Source organism: Bombina bombina, chromosome 6 (genome assembly GCF_027579735.1).
Source record: "Bombina bombina isolate aBomBom1 chromosome 6, aBomBom1.pri, whole genome shotgun sequence".
NCBI classification, from domain to species: Eukaryota; Metazoa; Chordata; class Amphibia; order Anura; family Bombinatoridae; genus Bombina; species Bombina bombina.
The window spans coordinates 1,099,267,124-1,099,281,328 of record NC_069504.1 but is presented as its reverse complement, the minus strand read 5'-3'; the positions used below and the strand labels follow the sequence as shown (position 1 = coordinate 1,099,281,328).

The window sequence follows — 14,205 nt, the reverse complement described above, 5'->3', positions numbered from 1 at the left end:
CTTTTATCGTCAAATTTGCATTCTCTTAATTCTTTTTTGAAAGCTAAACCTAGGCAGGCTCATAAGCTAATTTCTAAGCTCTTGAGTTTCTCATTAGTTCCATCTTATCAGCCCAGAGGCAGAAGTTTTCTTCACTTTCTGCGATGAGATTTTTTTAGTGAAAACATTTTCTGCAGGTCATTTTTAAATAAAATTCAATTTTAAATTAGACAGTTACACTAAGGCACCAGTTCAATTGCAATATGTTGGTTAACTGAAGAATAAAGCAATTTTTAAAGTTTTATAATATAGTGCAGTAGTTGAAAATTCCATTGCAAATTAGCTGCATTCAAAAAAAGAAAAAATTAAATTGTCTCTTGAATAAATCTGTTTCCTTTTCTCTTGGTCTAACATAGAAATGTAATTATAAAAAAGATGCATTGCTTATACTAACGTCTTACACTCAGAGTAAACAGCTTTGCAGACTGGGAAAGGCTAGGATGCGGGTTTGAAAAATAATTCTCTGAGAGCAAGTCAACATGCAATGCGCTGCTGCTTTGTATTTGACTGCTCACTTCAAACAGCACTTTGCTCTGGATGCACTGTGCTAAGGAAAACTTTCATAGTGCAGCCAGAGCACAGCTCTGTTTGAAGAGAACTGTCTAATGTGGAGCAGCACTACAAAGTTAAAGCGCTAACAGTTCCTGCATGTCTTCTGTTTCTGCAGACATGCTGCATTTTCTGCGATGACATCTGAGATCACTGTATGTTCTGCCTTGGGGCTTATCAGTATTCACAGTAGTTTTATAGTAGCTCACACGTCACAAGAGGCCACAGGAAATGGAGGAATGCAGTTAGAAGAAGTAACAGAAAATGTCTATATAAGTATTTATGAGAAACATATGTAAAGGAAGTTGTGGAATGCTGCTTGTTTCTGTAATAGAGAATCATATGAGTTTCAGTTTCAAGTCACCCACTAACATAATATACCCATCAGAATGCCGCTTCTTATGTTATGCATTTTGAAAACCATTTCCACAGCTAGACGGCGCTAGTTCATGTCATATTATTGGGCTCACTCCCATGGAATTATTTATGAGTTGGCACTAAATGGCTAAAATGCAAGTGTCCAAAAGAACTGAAATAAGGGGGTGGTCTGCAGAGGCTTAGATAAAAGGTAAGCACTGAGATAGTGTATTTAATATTACTTGGTTATGTAAAAACTGGGGAATCGAATAAAGGGATTATCTGTTGGAAAAAAAAAATCTGCAGTACACTGTCCCCTTTTAAGTATTGGGTTTTGGTACACAGTCAAGATAAGGAAGCATGTGTGTTTATAGAAATTGAGAAGGTCTGATTTCACTGCAAGATCTTCCCATTTAAATGGGTTGTGTCAAAGAGCAAAATCTGCAATTTCATATCCAAAAATCGTAAAGGAGCAATTTGTCATACATTTTGTACTCTGCTGGTATAAGTCATTAGTGATGGAAGTTACTAACAAATTGTCTTGTATTGTCTGCGTGCATGTTTGCGTGTATAACTGTGTTAAAGGGACATTAAACCCAAATTTATTTTTATTCAGATAGTGAATACAATTTTTAGAGTTTCTAATTGACTTCCTTATGATATTCTTTGGTGAAGAGATACCTAGGTAGGTAGCGTGCACGTGCCTGAAGCACTAAATGACAGGAATTAGGAATTAGTGCTATGTAACATTGCTGCCATATTGTGCTGCAGGCGTGCACACTTCTGAGCTAACATCCTTGCTTTTCAACAAAGGATAACAAGAAAACTAAGAATTTGGTAAATTATAAGTTCTGGGATTTATGTCCCTTTAAGGGTTTACCTGTATATGACTGTGCCCTACAGGAGTCCAGTTTCCAGATGGAAATTACATTTTTTATTTGAGGGTCTAGAATCTTGGCTGGGAGGTTTACTGTGTATATTTTAATTCTATATGTGGGAATAAAACTGATTATGCATTCCTTAAAGGACCTCCGAGCACGCTGAAAACTGAGACACAGGGTACAGTGTAACACTGCTCTGTTCAATGTATTTGTCTATGGCAGGGCTCGACAAACCCAGGAGCCAGAGAGCCACTGGCTCCTAGAATTTTACCCTGGCTCCTAACTTTTTGGATTGTTCTCCATATAGGTCTATACAAATACCACTGTCTGGCTCCTTAAAGGGACAGTCTAGTATTAATTAAACTTTCATTGTTCAGATAGGACTTAATTTTAATCAACTTTCCAATTTACTTTTATCATCAAATTTGCTTTTTTCTCTTGGTATTCTTAGTTTAAACTAAACATAGGTAGGCTCATATGCTAATTTCTAAGCCTTTGAGGGCTGCCTCTTATCACATGCTTTTTAAATCTCTTTTCAACACAAAGAGACAGAAAGTGCACGTGGGCCATATAGATAACACTGTTCAGGCACAGGGGGTTATTTAAGATCTAGCACAAAACAATGCTAAATTTAAGACAATAGATAATAAACAGTCAGTCATGTGATCAGGGGGCTGGAAGAAGGTTCCTAGATACAAGGTAATCAGAGGTAAAAAGTTAATTAATATAACTTTGTGCAAAACTGGGGAATGGGTAATAAAGGGATTATCTATCTTTTAAAACAATAACAATTCTATGGTAGACTGTCCCTTTAATATTCTTACTGGCTCCTAAATTTTAAACAAATTTGTCAGTCCCTGGTCTATGGTATATAAACTCCCTGTGTATTACAGTAAACAATGTAAATGGTAACCTAATGCCAGATTTATCCTGTAAGTTATAAATCAATAAGTTCATTGGTCATCGGTTTAAAAGCAAACTTCTCACTAGATAGAAAGGACGGGGTGGAAGTTTCATTGTAAAGGCTAGAAATAGCCTATGGATGAGTACTGAAAACTCCTAGCTTTATTTCTACTTCCTATCACACAATGTTGTAAAAATAATAGTTTACTCCTTTTTATAACAATATATAACCAAATACAATTAAACGCAATTGACCAGTAAAGCAGTGGTTGACAAATCTGTTACAAATTTAGGAGCCAGACAGTGGTATTTGTTCATAGATATATGGAGAATAACCCAGAAAGTTAGGAGCCAGTGACTCATAGGCTCCTAGGTTTGAGCCTGGCAGTAAATATAAAAATATAATTGCACAAGTAAAAGCAATCAGCCACAGCGTTGCTACCGTCATTGCAAACACTGTTCTTTTTTTTTAATTAAAAGCCAAACATTGAACATGTGTTTGGTAATACAAAGAAATCCTTTTTGATGGGGTTTGATTATTTTTTATTTTTTTTAATATGGACTAAAAATATATACTTTGCTCTCTCTGTCCTTGTAATGTTGGAAGGTTTTTTTATTTCTACTTCTTTTTCCTGCAGGACTAATAAACTAAGGAAAGCGTGAAAGTAACTTACAAAATGGATTGGAACCAAGGAAGAAACTGCAATTTATCTCATCTTAGCCCTGAACAGCAGCAGTATTTGTTACGGGTCAGCAGTGCTGCAGGCAATTCTGTTCAAACTCAAGCAGTATACTCACAAAATTCTTACAACCACAGAAGTGGGGATCAGTTTGTTGTCAAATCACAGGTCAAAGATCAAATAATAAAAAAGTTATTAACTGCATCAACTACTGAAGACTTTTTCCGGGTACAACAATCATTAATGGCAAGTGGAGTGCACAGACAATCCAATCAAAATCAAGTAAATGTTCCTGGAGTAAAAGTGCCATATAATTCTCCCACTTTTCCTGAGACAATAAAAACTGCTGCTCCTGCAGTCGATTATCGAAACACCCAAAATGTTCAAGTGGCAACTCCTAACTATAGGAGACAAAGTCAATCTAATGTAGCTCCAATGTCTCAGCAGTCCTCTTCTGTTGGAGGTGGATCTCCGTATGGAGGGAGCAGTTGTGGCGCAAGAGAAGTGCAGTTTTCTGCAAAAAACTATCAAGGAGCTGGCAGTTTTGTGAATTCTCAACCTAGGATGCAACAGCATGTTCAAAATGGTGAACTACCTTATTATACTGCCCAAAGGCCAAATCTACAGCCTGCCCAAAGGCCAAATCTACAGCCTGCCCAAAGGCCAAATTTACAGCCTGCCCAGATGCCAAATTTACAGCCTGCCCAGATGCCAAATTTACAGCCTGCCCAGATGCCAAATTTACAGCCTGCCCAGATGCCAAATTTACAGCCTGCCCAGATGCCAAATTTACAGCCTGCCCAGATGCCAAATTTACAGCCTGCCCAGATGCCAAATTTACAGCCTGCCCAGATGCCAAATCTACAGCCGGCCCAGATGCCAAATCTACAGCCGGCCCAGATGCCAAATCTACAGCCTGCCCAGATGCCAAATCTACAGCCGGCCCAGATACAGTATCTCCCTCGATTGCCAAACATGAACTCTCCTAATCAATCTGCATCAGATTTACAGAAGGGAACCTCTCATCAACAAAAATGGAATACAACAGTTGACCCCTGTATTGCAACTCGAAATACAAGTGAATGTGCTCAAAGCCAGCAATCGAATGCGATGCAAAATTTTCCAAATGCATCATTAACAAACTCTAGCTGGCCTCAGAAATCCTCAGAAAGTGTTCCTGCAAATATGAATACCTCTGCTAAGCAATGCATATATAGTCAAGCTGGAAATTCAGCAGCAAATTTTAATAGTATGCAACAAGTTCCACAGTACCAAAACCAAGTTGGGATGCAGCAGGCTATGACACCTATGCAACAATCTACGGAGAGCCTGAATCCAGGTTTGTTGCAGTCACAGAATTACAGTGCAGATACATCTGTGGAGCAAGAATTAAAAAAAAAACAGGAGTATATTATGCTTTACAATCTTTATCTGAGCGTGAAGTCAAACTTATTGAGGATTGTTAATGAAAGGAAGCTTCAAAAGCAAAGTCTCCAAGGCTCTGAATATGCATCACAAGAAACTTCGAGAAGTGTGAATGTGGTTTCTGGTACACAAACCTATGCAGCGGGGCAGCAGAATCAGACCGTGCCAATGCTTAACTGTGATGCAGGTCAGCAAAAAGGGCTACAAGCCAAAACTTTCCAGATGAATAGTGATCATGCTTTTCCACCGCAAGATGTATATGCAGGCAGAGAACAGAACATCACTATGGCAAACAACTTGGACACACCTAACAACTTTCCCCCCAATGCAAGGAATATATCTGGTCAGAACTACTCTTTATTTGATGGTGGTCAGAATAGTTCAATGCATTTAAAATATGCTATGCAGATGGTAAATGCAAAATCACCTAAGGAAAAAGTAAATCGAGAAAATACATCCGTACCAGTGCATCCTAGTACAGTAAGTCCAGTGCAATGTAGCCTACCGAACACTAATTCCAGTTCAAAAGTAGAGGATATGAATAGTCATTTTAATGAAAAGCCCAATCGTGCAAATGGTCCAATAGGTTTTTTGCAAAGGGACTCCTATTCAGACCCTCAAAACGTCAATGCATCTTACCAGACGTGTGGAAGTACAAATATATTGCAAAGCAGTGGTCCAGTCAATGTATCTTATGGAAACATCAATGCAAGCACTCATCACAGAGCCAATAGCACATTGAATGCTACTAAAGAAGACACTGTTGCTAGTTCCTTAGAAGCTTTAGAAACCTGCCTTGCTCTATGGAAATCCAGTTCAAAAAATGAAAATGCTAACAGCCAACCTGCCCTTGCAGAACAAAAGTCTGTTAAAGTGATGGCTGAGAAGAATGGCTCAAAACATACTACCATAGCTCCCATTTTATCTTCCTGCGAAGCCTTATTGACCTCCGGACAGAAGCAAGATACAGCAACTCATACTGCACCTAAAGGTACAGAACCTCAAATTGCTATTGTTTCTCCGTTAATAAAAGCAAAAACAAACTCTGCACAACACTCCACTTCCACAACTAAAGTACAATGTCCTGTTATTGAAGAAGGTAGTGTGTGTAGTTTAAGTCATATAAAAGAGAAAATTGAGGTTTTTATCACCCGTATAACTGCTGAAAAAATAAATGACGTTGATGTCAAATCTCCATTAGCCATAGAAAAAGGTCAGTCTGAAACTATGTTGCAATCTGACTCTCTAAATGTGTCTCCAAAATGTAAATCTAGCTCATCACAAGCCTTTGACTCTCAAGTTGAATTTAATATGGACAGATCTGATGAAGAAATTAATGATACATTACAGATAGCAAGCATTTGCTCTCTTGCAGAAGGGAACTCTTTCTATGATTCTTCAATTGCCATGATATTTGACGATGCTTTGCAGCCAGATGGGCAATCTGTGTTGATAAAACAAGATACTGTGTTAGATGTTGAGCAAAAAATGCAAGGTACCAAGGCAACAGACATTCTAGGATCTGTAACTTATAACCCATCAAAAGAAGTTGACTCTAGCATTAATGAAAACCTAGAAACAGATTTTAGTCAGTTAAAAGCTATAGACTATCTACAAGTAATGGACAGTAAGGTTGATGGTACAGAGGATAATGATGGAGAACATAGCAAATTAACTGTAGACATGCCAGATTCTAATTCTGTAACAGACCAGTTAACGGAACTTTTAACAGAGTTTCCCTTTGGAATTAAAAATTACATGTCTGAAAATAGCTATGCAGGTGCCAGGGAGTCCTTAACAAAAGAAAAGTCTGAGGAGAAGATTGTTAGTATACCTGTTGGGCAAAACAGATTTGATTGTCTTGAAAATAGTGTAAGCAGTCCTAGTAATATACAGCTGACTATTTTAACTCAAGAAGAAATAGCTAAACATTTCCCTGATGTGGCAGATACTCTTTCACAAACCCATGAAGAACCAAGAGCTGACTGTTGTCAAAGTGAAGTTGGTTTTGTAGAATCTCAAGAGATGGATCTAAATGTGAGGTTGGATTTGGTAGAGGGACCCCAAATTGAACAAACAGTGGACACCTGTCAAAACACAACTCCTATTGTAGAATCTCAAGAATTTTGTGTGAGTTTTAGCACAAACCAGAAAATAGAGACAGACTTGAAAAATAGTGACGGAAACACCGATGCTCATGAGAATCTAAACACTGAAGTGGAGGTAACTCCAGAAAATGTCACTTTTAACGAAGACCTTTCTGATAAAAATGTAAACCAGGAAACTGATACAAATCCAAAAAATAGTGTTGTAAATATATTTCCTGATGAGGATATGAACAAGGAAATAGAGACAAAATCAAATAATCCAGTAAACAAAGTTCCTGATAAGAACCTAAATGAAACTGAGCCAAAAGAAAAAAATAGTTCAGTAAATAAAGTTCCTGATAAGAATCTATTTTGTTGTTTGTTTAGTTGGTTAACACATGCATATGGTAGCGCACCTAAATGTGCATGCAAGGTACCTGATGGCAAAAATCTTAGGCCGACAGTTATGGGTAATAAAGATATTGCTGTGCAATCAGTGGTAAAGCCCAGCATTAAAATTAGTTCATCTAATTCCGCTGAATCTTACAAACAAGAAAACATCCAGAAACCCCTTTATGAAGATGTAGTGTCAAGTAATGAGAGAAATTTGGAGGGATCACAAGACTTAAATTGTGATAAATATACTGAAGACGAATTTAAATCAGTGGATAAAAAATGTGAACCACCCCTGGAGAAAAAGAGATTAAACTCTATTGATGAAAGGAACTTTACATTAAATATTAAACCAGAAAGAGAAGATTCAGCAACTAAACTCATTATTAAAACAGACTTTCTGAAGACTAAGCATTTTGGAAAAGAAAAACTAAAGAGAAAGGAGGGCCATAAAAAGCAGAAAGGTCCGTCTAAAAAGGTCAATGACTCATCAGTTGGTTTCTCAAAACATTTAGACAGAGCTTTACAACAGCCACAGTCAAGCACTGATTCAAACGCTGGCAAAGAAACCTGTTCTTCCCCTGAAAGGAATCAATGCAAATTAATAAACATTAGTTTAAAGTCTTTCAGGCCACCTATTGAGGCAAATTTGTCAAATTCCGTTCATAAAGAAAAAAATGTATATACTAAAAGCAAAGAGAGCACACATTTTGCACAAACTAAAAAAGTTTTAACTATACAAGAGTATCTACAAAGAAAAAGAGAACGAGATGGTAGCAAAAAGCATGAAACTGGTACAATGGAATGTCATGAAAAGGAGAAAAATCAGTCATTGGGAGAGAAAGATAAGCTTCAGCATATCAGTGGACAATCAAATTATTTAAAAAGGAAGTCCTCTGCAGGCATTAAATCCCCATTCAAGCAAAAAGATCAGCCCAGGCTTTCTAAAACCTATAGTCCCTTAAAAAAAAATAAAGTTAAAGAGAGTATTTCACAAGGTGGTAAAAAAAGCAAACAAAGGTCCTCTGACAAGAAGCAGCATAAAGGGAATGGTCCAGAACACTTGAAGACATTCGGCTCAAGCAAAGATAAAATTTACTTAAGTCCTTGTGTAAGCATTAAACGTACTTCCCATGAAAGTATAAGTTTAACAAAACTAGAATTCAGACCTTCACCGGAGCAGCCTATTCACAAAAGCAGACGGAAATCTTGTGAACCAACTTTAAGAGCAACTTCTTCAAACCCTACAGTAAAAAAGCAGAGCGAATCTCCTAAAATGTTGGAGTTTAAACTGTTTCCAGAATTGCTGCAAAGAAGACACTCTCTACAAGATAGGCCGAGAGACCCAAAGACTGATACAAAAGACAAATGTGCAGTTGAAGGTACTATTTTATTTATTTTTATTTTACTTGTATTCTTTCTGAGGGGTTTTAGTTTTCAACATTTTTTTTTTCTCAAAGGGATTAAGAGCAAAAAGGAAGCATGGTTTAAAGATATTCCATTCAAGAAGCGAAAGCTAGAGTGCTTGGGAGAACAAGGTATGCCAACATCAAGTTACCTAAATAGTTCCCTTAAATCGGGTTTCACTTTACTTACATTTTATTATTGAATTCTTTTTAAGGAGTCACAAAAGTGACTTGTAAATAGATGACCTTTATCCTAGAATTTCTACAATTGTCTCTTTTATATAAGTGGTTCTCTGGATTTGTAAAGCCCTGATAAATATGTAGAATGTGGTTGTGTGTTTTTTTTCTTTTTTTTTTTTTTAGTTTATTTTTCTCATTGGCTTTCTGATCTCCTTTTTAAACAGGCAAAACTCCATCTACCTCAACAGGATTGAATTCCACATCAGCGGAGAGAGATGCTGTTCGCCAAAACCAAGATTCAAAAAACACTTTCAACACTTACAAAAAAATGTACCTAGAAAAGAGATGCAGAAGTCTTGATGTTAATCTGGCAAACTAGCGTACATCTTCAATAATATTCCAGTATTAAATGCCAAGGAATCCTCCTGAAGACACTTTCCTTGTGAACAAATACTGCCTAAATGGTTTACTACAAGTGCAGATCCTGAACATCAAGTGCCAGTATGGTTCATCCTGTGGTGAAAAACATCCTTGGATTTCAGTATTCCCAATTTAGTTAGGCCCTTATTTTAAATCAAATATGGCTATGCAACTTACATACAGAACATAAATATTGGTCCTTATTTTTAGGTCTGCAGTATGCTGCTAATTTTGAGGTTTATCCTCAACAGTTTAAAGCTTTAAAAAAGGGTCTTAGAGGAAAAACACTTTTTTTTTTTTTTTTTGTACAGTTTTTGTTTTGTTTTTTATATTTGTTCATAAACTTATTTTCTTATTTTGCCTATGTTGGCTGCTATATTAATATTGCACTGTTAATATTGTTTTTGTTACAAATTTGAGATTTATTTTTGGACTTTTCCAAAGAAATAAACATTTTTTTTTTGTAAAACAGTTTTTGTGAAGTATTTTTCACTTAAGTGATTTTAAATCAAGAAAATTACCTTTTCTCCAACATAGGTGTGTCCGGTCCACGGCGTCATCCTTACTTGTGGGATATTCTCTTCCCCAACAGGAAATGGCAAAGAGCCCAGCAAAGCTGGTCACATGATCCCTCCTAGGCTCCGCCTACCCCAGTCATTCTCTTTGCCGTTGTACAGGCAACATCTCCACGGAGATGGCTTAGAGTTTTTTAGTGTTTAACTGTAGTTTTTATTATTCAATCAAGAGTTTGTTATTTTGAAATAGTGCTGGTATGTACTATTTACTCAGAAACAGAAAAGAGATGAAGATTTCTGTTTGTATGAGGAAAATGATTTTAGCAACCGTAACTAAAATCCATGGCTGTTCCACACAGGACTGTTGAGAGCAATTAACTTCAGTTGGGGGAACAGTGTGCAGTCTCTTGCTGCTTGAGGTATGACACATTCTAACAAGACGATGTAATGCTGGAAGCTGTCATTTTCCCTATGGGATCCGGTAAGCCATGTTTATTACGATCATAAATAAGGGCTTCACAAGGGCTTATTAAGACTGTAGACTGTTTCTGGGCTAAATCGATTCATTATTAACACATATTTAGCCTTGAGGAATCATTTTATCTGGGTATTTTGATATAATAATATCGGCAGGCACTGTATTAAACACCTTATTCCTTAGGGGCTTTCCCAAAGCTTAAGCAGAGCCTCATTTTCGCGCCGGTGTGGCGCACTTGTTTTTGAGAGGCATGGCATGCAGTCGCATGTGAGAGGAGCTCTGATACTTAGAAAAGACTTTCTGAAGGCGTCATTTGGTATCGTATTCCCCTTTGGGCTTGGTTGGGTCTCAGCAAAGCAGATACCAGGGACTGTAAAGGGGTTAAAGCTTAAAACGGCTCCGGTTCCGTTATTTTAAGGGTTAAAGCTTCCAAATTTGGTGTGCAATACTTTTAAGGCTTTAAGACACTGTGGTGAAAATTTGGTGAATTTTGAACAATTCCTTCATGTTTTTTCGCAATTGCAGTAATAAAGTGTGTTCAGTTTAAAATTTAAAGTGACAGTAACGGTTTTATTTTAAAACGTTTTTTGTACTTTGTTATCAAGTTTATGCCTGTTTAACATGTCTGAACTACCAGATAGACTGTGTTCTGAATGTGGGGAAGCCAGGATTCCTATTCATTTAAATAAATGTGATTTATGTGATAATGACAATGATGCCCAAGATGATTCCTCAAGTGAGGGGAGTAAGCATGGTACTGCATCATTCCCTCCTTCGTCTACACGAGTCTTGCCCACTCAGGAGGCCCCTAGTACATCTAGCGCGCCAATACTCCTTACTATGCAACAATTAACGGCTGTAATGGATAATTCTGTCAAAAACATTTTAGCCAAAATGAACCCTTGTCAGCGTAAGCGTGGCTGCTCTGTTTTAGATACTGAAGAGCATGACGATGCTGATATTAATATCTCTGAAGGGCCCCTAACCCAGTCTGATGGGGCCAGGGAGGTTTTGTCTGAGGGAGAAATTACTGATTCAGGGAACATTTCTCAACAGGCTGAACCTGATGTGATTGCATTTAAATTTAAGTTGGAACATCTCCGCATTCTGCTTAAGGAGGTATTATCCACTCTGGATGATTGTGAAAAGTTGGTCATCCCAGAGAAACTATGTAAAATGGACAAGTTCCTAGAGGTGCCGGGGCTCCCAGAAGCTTTTCCTATACCCAAGCGGGTGGCGGACATTGTTAATAAAGAATGGGAAAGGCCCGGTATTCCTTTCGTCCCTCCCCCCATATTTAAAAAATTGTTTCCTATGGTCGACCCCAGAAAGGACTTATGGCAGACAGTCCCCAAGGTCGAGGGAGCGGTTTCCACTTTAAACAAACGCACCACTATACCCATAGAGGATAGTTGTGCTTTCAAAGATCCTATGGATAAAAAATTAGAAGGTTTGCTTAAAAAGATGTTTGTTCAGCAGGGTTACCTTCTACAACCAATTTCATGCATTGTCCCTGTCGCTACAGCCGCATGTTTCTGGTTCGATGAGCTGACAAGGACGCTCGATAGTGATTCTCCTCCTTATGAGGAGATTATGGACAGAATCAATGATCTCAAATTGGCTAATTCTTTCACCCTAGACGCCACTTTGCAATTGGCTAGGTTAGCGGCTAAGAATTCTGGGTTTGCTATTGTGGCGCGCAGAGCGCTTTGGTTGAAATCTTGGTCGGCTGATGCGTCTTCCAAGAACAAGCTACTAAACATTCCTTTCAAGGGGAAAACGCTGTTTGGCCCTGACTTGAAAGAGATTATCTCTGATATCACTGGGGGTAAGGGCCACGCCCTTCCTCAGGATCGGCCTTTCAAGGCAAAAAATAGACCTAATTTTCGTCCCTTTCGTAAAAACGGACCAGCCCAAAGTGCTACGTCCTCTAAGCAAGAGGGTAATACTTCTCAAGCCAAGCCAGCTTGGAGACCAATGCAAGGCTGGAACAAGGGAAAGCAGGCCAAGAAACCTGCCACTGCTACCAAGACAGCATGAAATGTTGGCCCCCGATCCGGGACCGGATCTGGTGGGGGGCAGACTCTCTCTCTTCGCTCAGGCTTGGGCAAGAGATGTTCTGGATCCTTGGGCGCTAGAAATAGTCTCCCAAGGTTATCTTCTGGAATTCAAGGGACTTCCCCCAAGGGGGAGGTTCCACAGGTCTCAGTTGTCTTCAGACCACATAAAAAGACAGGCGTTCTTACATTGTGTAGAAGACCTGTTAAAAATGGGAGTGATTCATCCTGTTCCATTAAGAGAACAAGGGATGGGGTTCTACTCCAATCTGTTCATAGTTCCCAAAAAAGAGGGAACGTTCAGACCAATCTTAGATCTCAAGATCCTAAACAAGTTTCTCAAGGTTCCATCGTTCAAGATGGAAACCATTCGAACTATTCTTCCTTCCATCCAGGAAGGTCAATTCATGACCACGGTGGATTTAAAGGATGCGTATCTACATATTCCTATCCACAAGGAACATCATCGGTTCCTAAGGTTCGCATTCCTGGACAAACATTACCAGTTCGTGGCGCTTCCTTTCGGATTAGCCACTGCTCCAAGGATTTTCACAAAGGTACTAGGGTCCCTTCTAGCTGTGCTACGACCAAGGGGCGTTGCGGTAGTACCTTACTTGGACGACATTCTGATTCAAGCGTCGTCCCTTCCTCAAGCAAAGGCTCACACGGACATCGTCCTGGCCTTTCTCAGATCTCACGGATGGAAAGTGAACGTGGAAAAGAGTTCTCTATCCCCGTCAACAAGGGTTCCCTTCTTGGGAACAATTATAGACTCCTTAGAAATGAGGATTTTTTCTGACAGAGGTCAGAAAAACAAAACTTCTAGACTCTTGTCGGATACTTCATTCCGTTCCTCTTCCTTCCATAGCTCAGTGCATGGAAGTGATCGGGTTGATGGTAGCGGCAATGGACATAGTTCCTTTTGCGCGCATTCATCTAAGACCATTACAACTGTGCATGCTCAGTCAGTGGAATGGGGACTATACAGACTTGTCTCCGAAGATACAAGTAAATCAGAGGACCAGAGACTCACTCCGTTGGTGGCTGTCCCTGGACAACCTGTCACAAGGGATGACATTCCGCAGACCAGAGTGGGTCATTGTCACGACCGACGCCAGTCTGATGGGCTGGGGCGCGGTCTGGGGATCCCTGAAAGCTCAGGGTCTTTGGTCTCGGGAAGAATCTCTTCTACCGATAAATATTCTGGAACTGAGAGCGATATTCAATGCTCTCAAGGCTTGGCCTCAGCTAGCGAGGACCAAGTTCATACGGTTTCAATCAGACAACATGACAACTGTTGCGTACATCAACCATCAGGGGGGAACAAGGAGTTCCCTAGCGATGGAAGAAGTGACCAAAATCATTCTATGGGCGGAGTCTCACTCCTGCCACCTGTCTGCTATCCACATCCCAGGAGTGGAAAATTGGGAAGCGGATTTTCTGAGTCGTCAGACATTGCATCCGGGGGAGTGGGAACTCCATCCGGAAATCTTTGCCCAAGTCACTCACCTGTGGGGCATTCCAGACATGGATCTGATGGCCTCTCGTCAGAACTTCAAAGTTCCTTGCTACGGGGCCAGATCCAGGGATCCCAAGGCGGCTCTAGTGGATGCACTAGTAGCACCTTGGACCTTCAAACTAGCTTATGTGTTCCCGCCATTTCCTCTCATCCCCAGGCTGGTAGCCAGGATCAATCAGGAGAGGGCGTCGGTGATCTTGATAGCTCCTGCGTGGCCACGCAGGACTTGGTATGCTGATCTGGTGAATATGTCATCGGCTCCACCTTGGAAGCTACCTTTGAGACGAGACCTTCTTGTTCAGGGTCCGTTCGAACA

General features: G+C 39.5%; 1 protein-coding gene across 1 annotated transcript in view; it reads left to right on the top strand.

The window, feature by feature from the left end:
* The window catches only part of RESF1 (retroelement silencing factor 1), a 46,908-nt gene extending 37,119 nt beyond the window's left edge, over positions 1-9,789 (top strand). Inside the window, exons 2-4 of the mRNA XM_053719023.1 lie at positions 3,368-8,696; positions 8,775-8,852; positions 9,125-9,789. Coding sequence (XP_053574998.1) covers positions 3,407-8,696; positions 8,775-8,852; positions 9,125-9,279 — 5,523 coding nt within the window. The 5' untranslated portion in view covers positions 3,368-3,406 and the 3' untranslated portion in view covers positions 9,280-9,789. The remainder of the gene's footprint in view (positions 1-3,367; positions 8,697-8,774; positions 8,853-9,124) is intronic.
* Positions 9,790-14,205: the final 4,416 nt, after the last annotated feature.